This window comes from Echinops telfairi, unplaced genomic scaffold (genome assembly GCF_000313985.2).
Source record: "Echinops telfairi isolate 266 unplaced genomic scaffold, ASM31398v2 ScPeMD7_70;HRSCAF=299, whole genome shotgun sequence".
NCBI classification, from domain to species: Eukaryota; Metazoa; Chordata; class Mammalia; order Afrosoricida; family Tenrecidae; genus Echinops; species Echinops telfairi.
The window spans coordinates 29,243,069-29,261,088 of record NW_022103968.1 but is presented as its reverse complement, the minus strand read 5'-3'; the positions used below and the strand labels follow the sequence as shown (position 1 = coordinate 29,261,088).

Here is an 18,020-nt window from a genome sequence, read left to right as displayed (position 1 = left end):
GAACACACACACACACACACACACACACACACACACACACACCACACACACACACACACTCCAGCTGCGATCAAGTTGACCTGACTCAGCCCTGTGGGTCTGTCTCAAAGCAGGACTGCACTGCACAGGATTTCAGTGATGCAGGCTTCCCAAGTAGATCACCACGCCTTTCTTCCGAGGGACCTATGGGTAGATTGAACGGCGAACTCCTCATTTAGTAGCTGAGTGTTCAACTATTGGGGCCACGCGTGGACTCCGAGGGTGCCCCGGGCAGCCAGCGTTAACCATGGAGTTCCTTCCTCCTGAGGCCCATCTTGCCCTCACGACTGTTTGCAGCTGGCCCCAGCGTCAGGGGCCTAGGCAAAGCGAGACCCTCAGATGGCTGTAAAGGGAAGAAGCCTGATTAGGTCAGAAGAGGTCAGCTTTCTAGAAAGAAGACATGCTACTCCTTCCCAGAGAGGAAAATGTTCTTTCATCACTCCGTTATATGCAAGATAAAGGAAAAAAACAAAAGCGAAAACCGGAGGCTTCCTGCTGCCTGCAGCGGTTGATCAAAGGCGCATCTGGGAAGGGCAACCGACTAGCCATCTGGTCCTATCTTCCTCTCTGGTTTCTAGTGTCAGTTGGCATTTTTCTGCTTCTAAAAGCAGGGGAAGCAAAGTTGAGTTGATTCCAAATGCGAGCTGTCAAGTTGCTTCTCTGGGCAGGAACCAGAGAGGATGACAGAATACTTTGGAAAGCCCTGGGAAGTTTCCAAGGAGACCAGCGGACGTTGCCTATGACTGCATCGAGGCATGTTCCTGAGGGTTGCAAAGGGGTAAGGGTTGGTGGTTCCAGCCCAGGCAGAGGTGCCTTGGCAGAAAGGCCTCTCCGTTTGCTGTAAATCACAGCCACAGAGACCGGACGGGGGCAGTTCCACGCTGGACCGTCCAAGGTCACTGTGAGTCGGCATCCACTAGACTGCAACTGCTTTTTATACAAAGACCTGGCGAAGTCAGTCATTGCCAGGCCAACCACTCCACCTGTGGTCATTAGGCCCAGACCGATCATTTTGATCCTACACGTGGTGGGCACACAGAGGGAAAGAACACAGGAGGATCGAAGCAGTGCAGGAGCCCTAGTGGTGTGGGGGGGACAGATTGGGCTGTGACCGGTGGCCGGCACTTTGAACCCATCAGCAGCTCTGCAGGAGAGAGTGGGCTTTCTGCTCCGGGAAATGGTTCCCGTCTTGGAAACCCACGGAGGGGCACGATGAGTCAGCATGGACCCCGGGGCATTTGAGAGACTTAGAGTTTAAAGGGAGCGGTGGCGCCACTCAGGGTGAAAGGAGTCTTAGGAGCGCAACTGAAATCCAAGCAAAGGGCCGGAATAATGACGTTTCAAATCCAAGAGAAGAGGAGGGTGGGGTCAGCATTGAGCAGAGGCCTCCTGAGAACTAGGGAGCGGCCTCAAAGGGGAAGGAATGGGGAGTTGGAAGCCTGTGGGTGTCGTGGAGAAGAAGGAGTTTGCATCCCAGCGGAGGCTCTCAAAGCCACGCATCGAGGGTGCCCGGAGACTGGTCTATGGGAACACGCAAACCCGATCTGACTTCTTGACGGTGCGACAGTTGCTCTGGCGGCGCGGAAGCGAAGGAGAGGGACGACGGTTAGTGCCTCGGGGCGAACCAAGCTCGAGGCGCCCAAGTGAACGAGTTGTTCGCCAGGGGTCACCGCCTGGGGGTATCGCCAAGGGGTGTGTGTTAGTGTGGGTACTTTGAAGAAACAAAGCCACAGAAACTCATGTGCATCAAGAAAACATCCCAACCCAGTGCTGTCCAAGCCCACAAGTCCAACATTAACCCATATGTCTGACACCAATCCACACAGTCTTCCTCCACCTCACAAAACAGACACGATGCCAACTGCAGGAGGAAAGCCGAATCAGGGACTGGGTAAGCATCTCAGCGCTGGCAGGGGTCTCCACACGGCTGCTCCAGCACCCAGGGCTGCATCGGGGTAGGTCCATGTGGCTTCTCCTCAGGGATGTCTTGCAGGAAGTGAGCCTTGCCAGCTGAAGCAGGGAACTGGCTAAGGCAGCTGCACCCTGGTCCGACCAGCAGAAAGCAAGAGATCCGAGAACTCAAAAGACGAGGCTCACCGAGCCATTTATCCCTCCGCCTTTCAATTAACCCCACGTGTTTATTGGCCAAATTGGCACAATTAACTATATCAGGTGAGCGTGCCGGGACTGAGTTTTCCCTAGAGACCGTCATTGGTAATATTCGGTGTGAACAAAATGGGAAGCGTGCACTGCGCTTCGGCTGCACACTGACGTGTGGTGATAGAATCCAGGCAAAGCCCGTGGGTTATTTTTTTGCCTCACGAACAAAACCCAGTTGCCTGTGCCATCGAACACCTTTTTTACTTGAAAGAAAGGCTGCCAGACAAACTACGGTGTTCAGGGGCTGGTAGTGTGTCGACCTTTTATTTGGAATGTGAATGAAACGAGCCTGCCATTTCAAGAAAACCAACACTCAGTCTTCCTTGCCAATGATAAAATTGGGAGCTTTCGAGGAACCATTGGATGTCCGGGGAAACTTGTAGCTCCCATTGTACTTGGGTGCTGTGGTTGGTAGGTGCCATGAAGTCAAGGCCAACTCACAGCGACCCGACATTCAACCGGATGAGACCCCACCCAGTCCTGTGCCAGCCTTGGTCACTGCTGTTTGAGACCCTTGTTGGATCCACTGTGTCAGGTCATCTCATTGAGGGCCGTCGTCTTTTGGGCTCACCCACAAACTCACCACGCACGATGCCCTCCATTGCCCGGTATCTCCTGATGTGTGTGAGACCATGACTCACCAGCCTCACTTCGAAGGATCATTCCAGATATACTTCTTCTAAGATAGATTGGTTCATTCTGCTGGGAGTTTGGTTAATTTCTCGATATTGGAAACACTTCTTGGGTAAGATTGGTAGTGATATTGGTAAATGTGGTTGGTTTTGTTTTTTTTTTAATATTGTGGAATGAAATACATTAATGTTAGGAGGATTGTATAATTCGGTGAGCCAATCTTTTCCAATATGTATGCATGATGTCTCAGAATATTTCACGGATAGATGTCACTCAAAATGCTAGATCAATCAAAGGATTTTCATGTAACGATCTGAATAGTGCATTGAGTGTTAGATTCCACATGCAGCTAGCCTTTATTCTAATTGTCACATTTCAGTATGGTAGTCAAGAAGAATATTCACAATGATCTGGAAAGGCCATTGAAATACTCTTCCTTTTTCCATCTACATATGAATATGAAATTGGAATTTCATTGTACATTTCAACCAAAGCAATATATCTTAATAGATTGATTGCATGCAGTCACAGGTATTTTTTCAAACATTAAAAAGGTTTGCAAACTTGTACAGCCGTGCTAGTATTCTCACCAATTCTTTTTGCTTTAGAAAATGTAGTGAGTTTTTATAAACATATATTACTGTAATATGCAAGAAGTCTATTGTTACAGCTAAAGGAATTAACATTGAAAACATGTTTATTTTATTTTCTATTCTAAATATAGGTAGCTATAACCCATTGTCAACAAAAATTCTTTGGACACGATCATTTCTTTTTTGTAAATAACTTTTTAATTGTGAATTGGGTGGTGGTTTACAGAGGAACAATCCAGACACATTTTTGTTTCGCGTTGTTGTTCGTGATGTAGCATCACTTCCTCCACTTCCTCCCTGCATTTCCTGTTTCCATTCTTCTTTCCTCACCCTTTGAACTTTGCCCTTGTGATCTCCAGTGATTGATGATGCTAAGGTGCGGGTACCGCTCTAGTGTTATCGATCCCCCTGGAGACTTGCCTGTTGTTTGGCTGAAACCTGAGCTAAGGAGTCAAGTTCATTTTGAATCCCAAAGAACGACTAAGGAAGGGCCATAGGCACAGGGGCCCACCTGTCTGTGTCATTCCCGGAAGCCTGTCTCTTTCCTGATTTTGAGTTTTGTTCCACAGTCTCTACCCCGTCTATCCAAGATCCTCTAGTGGGCCCCCTTTCCGAGTACAGTACTTGGTAGTGGCATTGACTCCTTAATTTCAAAGACAACCCAAGCATCCTGAGGCTCAGAGAGCCATTGCTGTAAGTCAGTGAACAGAAGATGGGACCAGAAGCTTTGTCAGACGTGCAGGGGGTGGTTTTCAGAGAGGGGAAGCGGGGAAACATATCTGTGCAGTGTTGAAGTAGACAGGTTGCTGTGATTGGTAATGCCAAGCTACACGGGCTGGGTGGATTAGCTGGCCTGGTTCTTTCTCACTGTGGTCTCTTGCCAGGCCAGCAAGACTGCCGTGGCTTCCACCCAGGCTTCTGCCCAGCTTCCCTGTGAAAGCCGAGAGCTGGCAGGCCTTTACTGGTAGATGGGGAGCGTGGGCCAGGCCAGTCATGTGATTAGGATGGAAAAATATGTGAGAAGAGTGGAATCTGTAGGATTGTCAACTTTCTCAGAGGAATCGATTTATGCCACCTGCTGGATATCCCAGGAGCCCCGGTGCCGTCGTGTGAGGCTGGGCTGCTAGAGAATCGAAGCCAGCGACACTCATAGAGGAATAAGAAAGAACTCTCCATCCAGAAGGCATCCTAGCCGGACCCAGCCCTGGTCCGTGGGTCCGATGCGAGCTGGAGCCCCCTTTAGGCTCACGTCGCTGCAGGTTAAGAGGTTCAGAAAGGTGAAGTGGGGATGCCGGGAGCTCACAGACCGGGGGTGGTTGATGGGAAGATGGCAGGGCAACAGCTCTCAGGGGTGGGTGACCCATGTGGCGCCCCTGGAGGCAGACACCGAGCCCCAACAAGGAGGAAGGGGACATTCCCAGGGTCTCTCTTATAAAGAAGGCCACACCTCCCAGGGGGCATCATCAGGCCAGACCCTGATTGACAAGTTCCACTCCACCCCTACACGTGCACACAGATGCAAAACTCAAATCCAAGCTCACTGCCATCGGATCGATGTAGACTCCCAGCGACCCTTCAAGACAGCATAGAACTGCCCCCCAGGAGTCTCTGAGAGAGTGACTCTTTGGGGGCGTAGAAAGCCCGGGATGACCCCCGTGGAACGGCTGCGGGTTTCACACTTGCGGTTTGGGGCCCAGGGTGTAACCCCCATGCCTCCAGGCTCCTCCACACACAGGTGCAAGTTGACAGAGGCTCTTTGGGAGCAGGATGAGGCTTTTTGCTCCCTGTAAAAGCGTACGGCCTGGGAGACCCAGCCGGGCTGTTCTGCTCTGCCCGGTCAGGTAGGTATGCGCCAAATTTGACTCGATGGCAGTGAACGTGTGGGTCACGTCCCACCACTCCCTCCCATTTCAGTCCAGGAACGTTCTGAATCCCAACTCTGCATGCCCTCTGTGGGAGTGGGGTACAGCAGCATCGTGACGTTCAAATGTGTGTGTATGTCGTTTGAAAACAAATGCATTTTGTGTTGTAGAATATGAAAGGTCCAATCACTCAGTTCTACTTATGGAAACTTCAGAACTCGACGTGTGCTTTTCGGCACCTTGCTATCAAGGTGCTTTTGGGGGGTCGGTGGTATGAAGGCGCTTGGCGATCTGACTGGCGATGTGAAAGCAACAGTGAGCACAGGCTAGACTGCTGCCAGGGGTTGGCACATGGCCTCTTGTTTTGGTGGAAGGGCCAGTCCACATAACGCTGTGAGACCTATACTTCAGGGTCCCTCGGTTGCATGGGCCCCATTTGTATTTGTAGTTCTGAATTATTTTTCTTTTCAAAAGAAGCACCCCTCCACCAAAAAAAAAAAAGTGTAATACCAGACATCAAGAAGCTTCATTTTGAGGGGTGCTATGATCGCAAACCTCGCCGTGGCACAGAGCTGGGCATTGTCTGGTGCTGTCGCACACAGGGTCAACGGGTTCGAGCCACGCAGCAGCCCCTGACAGCCGCAGTACCCATGTAAGGGCCTTGGGCACCTGGGCGTTGGCCCGAAAGGCAGCCGTGGACACTTGGGGCGGGTCTTAAGAGGAAGCCATGGATCCCGAGAACATGGTGCGGCATTGCTTTCAGGAGATTTATTCAGACGGTCATTCATGCGATCTTTAGTAGCCCTTATTCAAACGTAAGAGAACTGAGGAATCGGAGTTTTATTCTGTCAACCGTACGGTAAAGGAGCCCTGGCTAGACGGTGGGTTAGGTGTTGGATTGCTGACTGCAGGGTTGGTGGTTCAAACCGACCGGCCGCTCTGTGGGAGAAAGAAGAGGCTTCCTGCTCCTGTAGGTGGACCGTCTCGGAAACACACAGGAGCAGCTCTGCTCTGCGCTGTCAGCCCAATGCGTCCGAGTGGGTGTTTTTGGATTCCACACGTATGGAGCTTTCCTTTTTCTTTTTCCTTTTTGTATAACGAGCTAACAAGTCATTCCCACTTGGTATTGGTGGACCCCCCCCCACCCTTTTTGTTTTCGGTTCAGACGGATCCCTGAAGCATCTGCACTTGATCTTAGCCATAAGGCCGAGAAGCGGTCCCCTGAAACATCTGAAGAGGACTTGGTGATGCTTGTACTTTTCAGACCCGCAGGCGCCTGGGGACCGTCCTTTATTTATTTCACTTGTTTTATTAGGGGCTCATACAACTCTTATCACAATTCATACATACATCAGTTGTGTAAAGCACATTTGTACATTCATTGCCCTCATTAGTCTCAAAACATCTGCTCTCCACCTAAACCCCTGGCATCAGCTCCTCATTTTCCCCCCTCCCTCCCCGCTCCCCCCTCCCTCATGAATCTTTGATAATTTATAAATTATTATTTTGTCATATCTTGCCCTGTCCGACGTCTCCCCTCACCCACTCTTCTGTTGTCCATCCCCCAGGGAGGAGGTCACATGTAGATCCTTGTAATCGGTTCCCCCTTTCCAACCCATCCTCCCTCTGTCCTCCCGGTATCGCCACTCTCACCACTGGTCCTGAAGGGATCACCCGTCCTGGAGTCCCTGTGTTTCCAGTTCCTATCTGTACCAGTGTACATCCTCTGGTCCAGCCAGATTTGTAAGGTAGAACTGGGATCTTGATAGTGGGGGGAGGAAGCAGGGGACCGTCTTTTAAAGCCTCAGCACAGAGACAGTTCCCCAGCCCTGAGTCCTCTTTTCTTTGGGAACCTTTCAGCTCCCTTTCCCCCAAGAGACTTCCTCTGTTTTCTCTCTGGATAGTGCTAGCGAGCACGCCTAACAGTGGCAACCCCACAGCACCCTGCCAGCTGCTCTCCACACCTTCTCTCTCAGCAGACAGCTAGTGAATAGTCTAGAGAAATACAACCAGTGGCACTCATGTCTGAATAAAAGAAATTCCTATCAAGAGAGCAGCCTCCTCAACCACAGGGCGGGGCGAGCAGCTGCAGCCCAGCTCAGGTCTGTAGGTCAGATGCTAAGCTGGAGACCCTTCCCAATTCACGGAGCTACTGGACCAGCAAGGCAGGAAGACGAAGCATGAACTGGGAAGACCACAGGCTGGTGGCGTCAGAGTTGAGTGGCTCCAAAGACAGGGCACATGGCTGGCTTTCCACGTCCACATGGTGGCGCGGGCCTAAGCTCCAAGACACCAGGTGCAGGGTCCGGGCCAGCGGGAAGAAAAGAAGGCGTATTCTTGACAGGGTCTCTTTTTATGAATACCAAACAGGCCACGCCCCCCAGGCGATGTCATCAGACTGTGGTTTGTACCTTCTAGAGGAGGAGTTTCCTACAAGCTACTGAAGATTCTGGCCCAGCCAGGTTGACCCCAAACCGGTCACAGATGGTATTGCTGCCCTTATGTTTCACGTGAGAACAAGCCGGAATGAGTCAAGGGACTTCTTCATTTGAGGTCGAGTCACTGGCTGACGGTCACACAGCATAGATGGTGATGGAACCGGGACTCCAACTTCCAGTGTGTTTGATGCCAAGCACCTTTGACTTGTTTCGTCTTCTTGTGTCGGCCAAGTATCTAGTAAGGAGAATCAGAACTTTCCCCAAACAAAACACTAATGTGTGGGAGCCCAGCAACTCTTTTGTGCATGTGAAAGGTTTGCTCACACCAGCCATTTCCAGGATTGGGAATTCTTTTAGGTCTCTAATTGTAGTGACCCATCGACAGCTTCAGCCAGCGTTGCCTCACACGCAAGTGCATGTGATCAATACTGTCCTAATGCCCTTTCTTGCTGCCTGATGTAGGTATTTGGCACGAGTAGGAGATCTGGAAGCGACTGACACGGAAGATCCAGATCTGAATTATGGGCTTGTCGTGGACTGTGGCAGCAGCGGCTCCCGGATTTTTGTCTATTTCTGGCCAAGACATAATGGGAATCCTCACGATTTGCTGGACATCAAACAGATGAGAGACCGCAACAGCCAGCCAGTGGTGAAAAAAATCAAGCCAGGTACCAATCAGAGCCTTGTTGATCACTCTGGGCACGAGAGAGGGGAGCAGAGGAGAGGGTGAAGGAAATCCACAGTCTTCCTTGAAAGTCTGGGTCGTGGGAGCCCTGTCTCCTTTGTTGCTAGCCCGCCCTCCCATGAGTCCATAAGTGTTTAGGACCCTGAGGAAGACCACGTATGGGGTCTGAGTCTTCCGCATCTATGGGGACGCCTTTTGACAGAAAGTGTTTTCTTGTCCTTAAGGAATCTCCGCGATGGCAGACACTCCCGAACATGCCAGCGATTACCTTCGACCTCTGCTGAGCTTTGCTGCTGCTCACGTGCCTGTGAAGAAGCACAAGGAGACCCCCCTTTACATCCTGTGCACCGCAGGCATGAGGCTCCTTCCTGAGAGGTGAGACAGACTGGCTAAGAGAAGCCCCAGGACAAAGGATGACACGGAGTTGAAAGGCCTACTCCACACAACTTCCTTTGTGGTTCCCTGGTCGGAAGCTGGGAGTGGGACATGTGGTTGACAAATGGGACCACATGACGCCTACTTGAGCCACCTGTTGCCAAGTGGCACACCTGTCATACCTGCATGCCATTTGCCTCTCTGGGACCAATCTCTATATGAGATGGTGGTCCATTCGGCCCCAGAGAGGACGCATAATTACAGAAGGGTAGTGTGAGAGTTGCCCGAAAGACTGAGCACTTAGGGTCTCTTAGGAGGGCTTAGGAGGGCTTTGGTGGGAACGCCGTGCGCTCTGTACCCTGGTCTAGGTGCCTGGAATTGTTGGTGAATCCCTCCCTTTGCTGCTGTGCATAAGGCTAGTACACAGCTCCTTCTCCATTCGTCGCTCGTTTGGCCTATTGTTAGTGTCCTCACTCACGTGAACCTAGGTGCAGGAGAACGGCACCGCCGTCCTCACAATATTAGTTTACCATTCCCTTTTTCAGAAAAAAAAAAAAAGTACTCAGCGCCCCTCCCCTCCCCCGCCATGAAAAACTAGAGCCCATCATCCAGGGTGGAGTGTGGGAATCTGCGCTGGCTGCCTCCTTGGATTGTCCCAGGAACCCTGTGGCACAGTGGCTAGGATAAGGTGACCAGACATTCCGCTTTTGGCGGGACAGTCCCGAGTTTCAACAATTTTTCCCCGCATCCTGTGGCATTTTTAAAAAGTCCCGATTTTTGGAAAGAATGCACGACAAGCTAGGGTAGACGGTTTTCGGCTGCCATGTGGCTATTTCACCAGGATATGAGTTTTATCAATGGTGTCCCGCTTTACCAATGTTAAAATCTGGTCAGCTTAGGCTAGGAGTTTGGCCGTAATCCACAAAGGTCAGCAGTTTGCAACCACTGGCTGCTTTGAGGGAGAAAGGTGAGCTTTCTACTCCTGTGAAGAGATACAGTCTCGGGAACTCACAGGGCCCTTCTACCCTGTCCTATGATGAGATTACTATTCCGTGCCATCAGGTCCATGCTGACTCACTGCGACCCCCTGTGGGCTTCCGAGCAGGTCTCTGTCCCACGAGTGGCACACATTTTGTTGCATAGCCCTGGTCATGGTCCACACACGGCAACATCACTCTTTCCGTCTCCTGTTTCCCTTCCTCCTCCTTTCTTGGCCTTTCTGAACTGTGCCCTTGTATAAATGCACCTGCCCATTTGCTCGCCAGGGGTTGATGATGCTAAGGCAGCGGTTCTCAACCTGTGGGTCACGACCCCGTTGGGGGGCGAACGACTCTTTCACAGGGTTGGCCCGATTCATCACAGTAGCAAAATGACAGTGATGACGTAGCAACGAAAATAATATTATAGTTGGGGGGGTCACCACACCATGAGGAACGGTAGGAAAGGGTCGCAGCATGAGGAGGTGGAGAACCGCTGCTCTGAGGGGCGGGTCCCTGCTTAGCGTTCTTGTCCCTCACAGACCTGTCCGTTGTTTGGATGAAAATTAAGCCCCGGGGCTGAGTTAATGTCTAGACTGGGTGGGTGACTCAGGACTGCTGTCCAGGGGGTTCCACCAATGCCTATCCGACCAGTGAGCTTGGTCTTGTTTGTCATTTTGAGTTGTGTTCCGTATTTATCCTCTCTCTAAACAGGACCTCCGAAGGTGATCTCTTTCAGAGCAGTTGGCGCTGGTAGCCAGGCACCATCTAGTTCTTCAGTCTCCGGGTCGCAGAGATGTTGATGTTGTGTAATTGTCTAGGGGCCTAATTTTCTCCTTGTGTGCTCCACTGCCTCCACTCTGGACAGGGAGAGGCCACTCGTGTGCCTTCGAAGGGCTCACAGCTGTTCTCAGACCCCAGACCTTACTCACCCGAGGAGGAAGGAGAGCATTGACTTGTGTTTGATGTTATGTCGGTATCCGTATCTCCTGTTCTTTGCTTTTTTTGCTGGGTATAGTGTACTTTATTGATGGTACATGACAAGGTCGAGTTCTCTAAGCCTCTCCCCTTCCTTCAGGGGGTCTGGATGGAATATTCTCAGTGTGTTGGGGGATTGAATCAGGGGCAAAGACTCCCCAGCAGCTGAGGGTCTCTCTTCCTCTAGTGCTGTTGCTGGGGCTGGTGGTCCAGGGGGCTCTTACTCCTTGGAGGCCATGTGGACCATGAGGTCCACCACTCTGTGGCTGTAGCCAGATTCATTGTCATACCAGGAAATGAGCTTGACAAAGTGGTTGTTGAGGGCAATGCCAGCCCCAGCATCAAAGGTGGAAGAGTGGGGGGTCACCCAGCATCAAAGGTGGAAGAGTGGGGGGTCACTGTTGAAGTCACAGGAGACAACCTGGTCCTCAGTGTAGCCCAGATGCCCTTTAGGGGACCATCGGCTGCCTGCTTCACCACCTTCTTTATGTCATTGTACTTGTCAGCTTTCTCCAGACGGCAGGTGAGATCCACGACGGACACATTGGGGGTGGGGTCACAGAAGGCCATGCCAGTCAGTTTCCCATTCAGCTCCTGGATAACCTTGCCCACAGCCTTGGCAGCGCCAGTAGATGCGGGGATGATGTTCTGAACAGCCCCACGGCCATCACGCCAGAGTTTCCCAGAGGGGCCATCCACAGTCTTCTGGGTGGCAGTGATGGCATGGACTGTGGTCATGAGTCCTTCCATGATGCCAAAATTGTCATGGATGACCTTGGCCAGGGGGGCTAAGCAGTTGGTGGTGCAGGAGGCATTGCTGACAATCTTGAGGGAGTTGTCATATTTCTCGTGGTTCATACCCATCACAAACATGGGGGCATCAGCAGACGGGGCAGAGATGATCACCCTTTTGGCACCGCCCTTCAAGTGAGCCCCAGCCTTCTCTACGGTGGTGAAGACACCAGTGGACTCTACGACATACTCAGCACCGGCCTCAGCCCACTTGATGTTGGCGGGATCTCGCTCCTGGAAGATGGAGATGGCCTTCCCATTGACGTTAAGCTTCCCATTCTCAGCCTTGAGAGTGCCATTGAACTTGCCGTGGGTGGAATCATACTGGAACATGTAGACCATGTAGTTCAGATCAATGAAGGGGTCATTGATGGCAACAATTTCCACTTTGCCAGAATCGAAAGCAGCCCTGGTGACCAGGCGCCCAATGCGGCCAAATCCGTGCACCCCGACCTTCACCATCGTGCCTCCGGGAGGCGGCTGGGACTGCACGGGAACAACGGGAGAGGCGGCTGTCTGGCGCACGAGGAGGAGCAGAGAGCCGTTTTTGCTTATTTTTAAAAGCAAGCTTTACCAAAACCACAGCAGCAACTTTCATTATCAGAGGAAATCTTAGTAGCAAGACAAAGCAACAAAAAGCCCCGCTCTGACCCTCCTCCCAAGCCCAGCTCCCTGCCAGCCTGTCGATTCCAACACCCGGCAATCCTACAGGAAGGGCAGGAAAACTTGGGTTTTTGAGACGGTAGATCTTTACAGAATAGAAAGCCTCATCTTTCGCCCTCGGAGGGGCTTGTGGTTTCGACTGCTGACCTTCCAGGTAGCAGTCCACTTACTCCATCGGGCCTCCTGATGACTGCTGTCCGTCCAAAGTGTGTTCCCTTCGTCACAGCCCCTTCTCTGCGCCCACCCATGTGAAGTTCCTACAAAGGGCAGAAGGGGCCATCGTTACGTATGCAGCCTGGCATCTTTTGTTTTGCACAGAAGTAACATGCCCACCGTTCCGTGTTCTAGAAGGCCCGGGAAGAGTGCAGCAAGCACAGGTGGTGCCACATCCCCACGTCTGTGTGTGGCCTGACCCTCACCACGAAGGAAGGGGAGGCAGGTGATAGAAAAAGTGGACTTGGAGGTCAAGGTGGCCTTGTTGACCGCAGGGCCGGGTGGAGAAGCTGGCGGATGGTTTAGCCACATTTGGTCTATCTGGAGCAAACCAGAGGCTTGCTCTGTGCCGGCGCTGCTCAGCATCACCTGTTTGTTAAAGAGATGTCCATCCCAGCAGAGCCCTCCATGCTGCTCCGCCCCGTTTGTCTCAGATGTTTGCGATGGGAGTGGAAGCGCCGAATATGAATATTTATTTAGAATTTGAAGAAAACGGCCTGTTCTCATTTGGTTGTCAGGTGCCCCTGCCGGGTCTCTTCGGAGTTGCTGGTGAGTTTGAACTGCTGACCCTCGAAGCTAGTAGCCTAGTGTGTCACTCACGCTGCCCCCGGGCTCCCTGAGAATACTGCTGGCATACTTAGACCGTTCGAGGAAAAGCAGTAGCACTGTAGACGCTAAGCCTCAATTGTTGTTCCCCAAGTTGGAGACATGGTGACCTTTGGAGTCTGAACCTGACCTGGGTTTGCCTAATGAGTTATATTAAAAAAATAAAAATTTCAACCCTTGAAACCTGGAAAAGAGATTAAAAAGGTAATTATTAACAAGTGAAGGAGTCTATAAAAACTTCTGGAACAAACAGTACTTCTTTGTGGTGACGTAAAGACTGGTTATATCTTGTGCATGAAGAGCTGAGGATGAACTTGTCTTAATTTAAAGCCTTTCTTTCCGAGTCAGTAGAAATGATGTGGTTACGTCTGCTTTATAATTGTGAAACAGTGTTGCGATGTCCTGTGCCTTATTCAGACTCAGCCTGGGAGAGTCAGAGTTTTATTTTAAGCACGATTGGAATGATAACATTATATAAGGGAACAGTTGGAATGATAACATTATATAAGGGAAGGTATTATTACCGTGACCACATGGCCTTTTCCGTAGAAGGCTACACGCGGGAAACAGCCTAAAGCTGTGAAATCAAAGGGGCTTGTTGCCAAAAGGAGTGGGCTGGAGGCGGGTGAGGGAGCAGCGAGGCCCGCCCAAGGTCAAGCCCAAGGACCAGGTGAGACCGTTTGGGATCAGAAAGCTTAACAGTTAACTTTTGGGTTTTCGGTTCTTTTCCAGGAAGCAGTTGGCCATCCTGGCTGACCTCGTGAAAGACCTACCTCTGGAGTTCGACTTCCTCTTTTCCCAGTCTCAGGCCGAAGTGATCTCTGGGAAGCAGGAAGGTACTGGCTCCAGTAACCCTGGCACGGCCTCTCTACTGGGTGTTTAGGATTCCTATACATCTGATTTTGATCCAACAAATCCGAGGCGATTCGTAATCACTGCTGCATAGCAATCAAATCTGTGCCTGTGGTGGTTGGACCCGAGTAAGAAGTGCTGGGCCTTCCTTAAAGATTCTGTGTTGCTCGTCAGCAGCGTGTCAATGCTGCTGCTCCTCCAGAAGGCTGGCCGCAGCCTTTCCAGAGCTGATGTGAGAGCTGGCCTGCTTGTGTGGGGCATCTCCACTCAAATCCCACTCCCCGTAGTACACGGAGTGGGGAGGGCTTATGTCACAAAATGGGAGGTTATTGTGTCATATTACAAAGTAGAGGACACCCCCACAATGCTGGGAATCACGCCCAAGTGGGAGTGACACCCAGTGTCAACCGTCCACTCAGGGACGCTCCCTTCACTGCACTCACTGTCCAGTGTGGATACTTCCCTAAAAGCTCCGACTACATCAGTTTGAGTTTTTTGGGTGGAGGTGCGGAAGTGGTCTCTTATGGCCCAAATGTGTGTAATGAAGTACATGGAAATCCCTTAGAAAGAGGAGAAAAACATATGTATCTTCTAGTTACAGTTCATTGGAGGGAAAAGACAGACATTAAAAAAATCAGTATTTTTCCGTCCTAACATACACATTTGGTTCTTCTATGTCTTTTTTGAGACGTTCTCTCCCTCCTTCCTTGCCTTTCTTGGCTGTGATAACGGCTCTGCCATCCTCGTTGGTACTGCCAACATCGTGCCACCTTGGAGTCGGCGTCTGCTGGCTAACTTTTCCAGTTTGAGTTCAGATTTTCCTGGTTCTTTGTATACAAAGTGATTTTATATTGCCTCCTGGACGTTTCGGATATTACATCACGAGGCGCTGGGTCTTGCTTAGATCCTAAGGAGAATGCTGCTTTGCGTGTGTGCTTGTTTTAGCGTTCAGCTGAGCGCGACTCGGGTCTCAAGTTCTGGCCCTTCTTCAGTGGACAGTGATGTCAGTTCTGTCATCATTTTGGCCAAGCTGAGGCGCGTGCAGGAAAGCAGCTCAGTCCTAAAGCCTGCAGCCGACTGCTGTGCATCAGACACAGGCATGTTTGCCCCCTGGGGTTCGCCTGCCCCTTTAGAGAATAGGTCGCCTGCGCTCTTTCTTCTCTCTGCTCTTCTGGTTCCCTGGGCTTCACTTCCATGGTCTTCTGGGGAGAAGGCTGAGGCTGCAGTTAGTCCACCCTGCAACGTGCTTCTCCCAGTCCTGTCTGCACCCAGGGCCACGTGGCGAGAAAGAAGTTGCCCAAGAAGAAAGATAAGCGCTAGGGCTTTGCCCCCACACTCTTGGGCCAAGCGTTCCTCGGGTCAGAGAGGATTCACCACCCTCAGTTGGAAGTCGCTTCTGTGGGATGGCCTGAGGGTTAGGATGGCAGAGAAGGGGATCAAGAAAAGGATTCAGAGACTTTCTTCCCAGTTTCTGAATCTCCAGTTTCCTTTTCCACTTCCTGGACCAGAAAGCAAACAACCTGAAGCTCTTTCTGTTAGACACCCAGTGTGCACTTCCGTGGCCCAAGCTTCCTTGAGTGGAGGCCAGGCACCATGTGAGGCAAAAGGGAAACTCATTACTGTTTCAGTGGTATTTGCATTACTCTTTAGAGCCCTCAGAAGGCTGTTCCCTGCTTTCTTTTCAGTGTATGTTTGCTTCCAATGGAGATAAAGGTTGGAGTGTACTTACTTAATTTTGCCTGGAACAAAACCTGAAGATTATATAGTTTTCCTCTTCATTGAAGAAAATAAGGTCATACAGCCATTCAGAAAATGCACATACTTTTTAAAGCGGGAGGAATCAAAGGGTAAAAGATTTTCAGTCCACATATCAAGCGTATGATTACTTATTTCCGAAGAGAGCGGAGCAGCTCGGGGGTAGGCGTCTACATGGTCTCAACCATAAAGAATAAGCAAGAACCTTTATCTTCTTTTCTTAGGGGTTTATGCATGGATTGGAATCAACTTTGTTTTGGGAAGATTCGACCATGAAGACGGTGAGTAGTATTTTCTTAATCTCACATTTCTTTGAAACCGAGCTGGAGAACTGGACGTTGTGGCCTGTGTGTCAGCCTGTCAGCACTCATTTGGAGTTGTTTTCCTTTCTTTTCTCATTCAGACCGCTGTTTCTGGTCTTTTGCCTTCTCTAACTTTTCGTTAAGTTGCTGAGAGTGTGTCCAGCAGAACCCAACACCCACTCCACCCTCTCTCTGTCTGATTCAATGACATCGGGTCTAGCCTTCAAGTTGTGCAACCACTCACCCCCCTTTCTCTGCATCTTTCCTTCCCCTTGAACATGAACTCGCAGCCCCCTAAGCTTCTGATCTAGCCTTTCGGATTGCCGTTGTCTGTCTGATCGCATTTAGAACATCCTCAGTACTCACGGCAGGCCTTCTTGACTCATTAAGCTAAACTATTGCTTGATAGATCGGAGACTTCAGGGGATGGTTTGGGTTTAAGGATTAAGGCTTGAATCGTATCGCAGGACAATCATTTGGGGGCGTCGTCTAGACTGAAAAGCTCCAGAACGTCTTGATTTTTGTGAACATTTTAAAGTCTGTTCCACATTTCCCTCATCGCTCCTGCCCTTGATCAGAGTTCTTCTGTAGAATCTTTGGTCAAAGTGTCCGGTAATTGTAAAATGATGATGATGTCTCTGATGTGATCCAGAGACATAGATAAACCATAGCTATACAAATGGATTTGGAGCCCATGGTTAATCGCAACCCTGATCTGAGAACACTTGGTTCCGATGACCGGGCCCTACTCGATACTTGCTTTTAGGAAGACACCACTGAAGATATGGGTGCCAGAGCAAACTGTGATGCAGAAATCAAATGGTGCCCGGCTATCAGAGAGAAGAACACCCGGGGTCTTACAGATGTTTCTGAAAATAAATAGCTATCTAAGTGAGATGTCGACCAAGTCCACACAGAAGCACACCAGCCGGTGGGAGCCTAGGGTTGTCAATGTTGTGGTGGTTGTTTGGGGCCATCTGGTTGGTTCCAACCCATCGTGACCCTGTGAACAACAGAAGGAAACACTGCCCGGTCCTGTTCCGTCTTCACGGCTGTTGCTCTGCTTGAGCCCAAGAGTTGTAAATAATATAATCCAAATCCGGAAGCGGCAACGATAGCCGAGCTTCAGTTCTGAACACCCACTTTGCTGAAGGCTGTGGGTGACCTTGGACGCCCCAGCCGTAGTCCAGAGGTGTGAGTAGCCTTGCTCGCAGATAGGGGACCTTGGCAAGGCGATGGCGGCAGATATGCTTAGGTTAAAATGTAACACCTTATCATCTGATCTCTCTTTTGACCCGTTTCAACAGTTGTTTTAGTTTTTAGCATTTCCTGCTTCCTTTTGATCGTTAAGTGTTTGTTTTGGATGATTTTCTGCATATGAAATGCAAGATAGGTCAAGCTATAGACAGTAGATGGATACATAATTATCCAGGGGGATGGCAGGGAAGGACAGAGTGAAATGGGGAGCGAAGGACAATGATAGAAAGAAGAAAATGTTCTGAAATTGATTGTGCTGATGATTGCACAACTCCTCTTATGCCTGAACAACTAAATTACGTGATCTGTGAACTACATGCCGGTGAAATAATTTTTTTTAATTGTTCAGTAGTGGTAAGTGGGCATCACCCAGCTCGGGTCTCATAGCCAGCAAGGCAGTCGTCCCATGATTCCAATAGTCCTGAGCTTCGTGGTACAGCAGGCTAGTCCATGCTCCTCCTTAGAGGAGATCAAAGCCCCAAACCCATCGGCAGGATCTCCACGTGGATCCAGCCTCCGAGGAATCGCACCGGCCATTGCCCAGGGATGTGACTAGCCTTGCTCCCAGAGCGAGTGGATTGGAAAGCGGACTGATGTAGGCGTAGTTAGATGAACACGTGATACCGCATCATTGGCTCCCCCTTTTGACTCATTTTAAATTGGTTCCAGGTACTGTGTTCTGCTTTCTTTTTTACGGAGATTTCCCCCCTCTGTTTTGTTATTGTTGCCTTTTATTTGTTTGTTTTGGTATGTTTTTCTTTATATGAAACCCAAGATACGTAAATCTCCAAAGACAGCAATTGAAGTTACAATTCCTTGGTGGTGTGGCAGGGGAGGGGA

General features: G+C 50.4%; 1 protein-coding gene and 1 pseudogene across 2 annotated transcripts in view; one reads left to right on the top strand and one right to left on the bottom strand.

Annotated features, from left to right (window-relative positions):
- The window catches only part of ENTPD7 (ectonucleoside triphosphate diphosphohydrolase 7), a 43,358-nt gene that overhangs the window by 11,515 nt on the left and 13,823 nt on the right, over window positions 1–18,020 (top strand). For both annotated transcript variants that reach the window (XR_006680173.1, XM_045291572.1), the window contains 4 exons: window positions 8,188–8,393; window positions 8,635–8,785; window positions 13,747–13,850; window positions 15,846–15,902. Coding sequence is in view for 1 of the 2 variants with exons in the window: in XM_045291572.1 (XP_045147507.1) it covers window positions 8,188–8,393; window positions 8,635–8,785; window positions 13,747–13,850; window positions 15,846–15,902 (518 nt within the window). In the remaining variant the exon portion in view is untranslated. The remainder of the gene's footprint in view (window positions 1–8,187; window positions 8,394–8,634; window positions 8,786–13,746; window positions 13,851–15,845; window positions 15,903–18,020) is intronic.
- LOC105978465 lies at window positions 10,961–11,994 on the bottom strand (annotated as a pseudogene).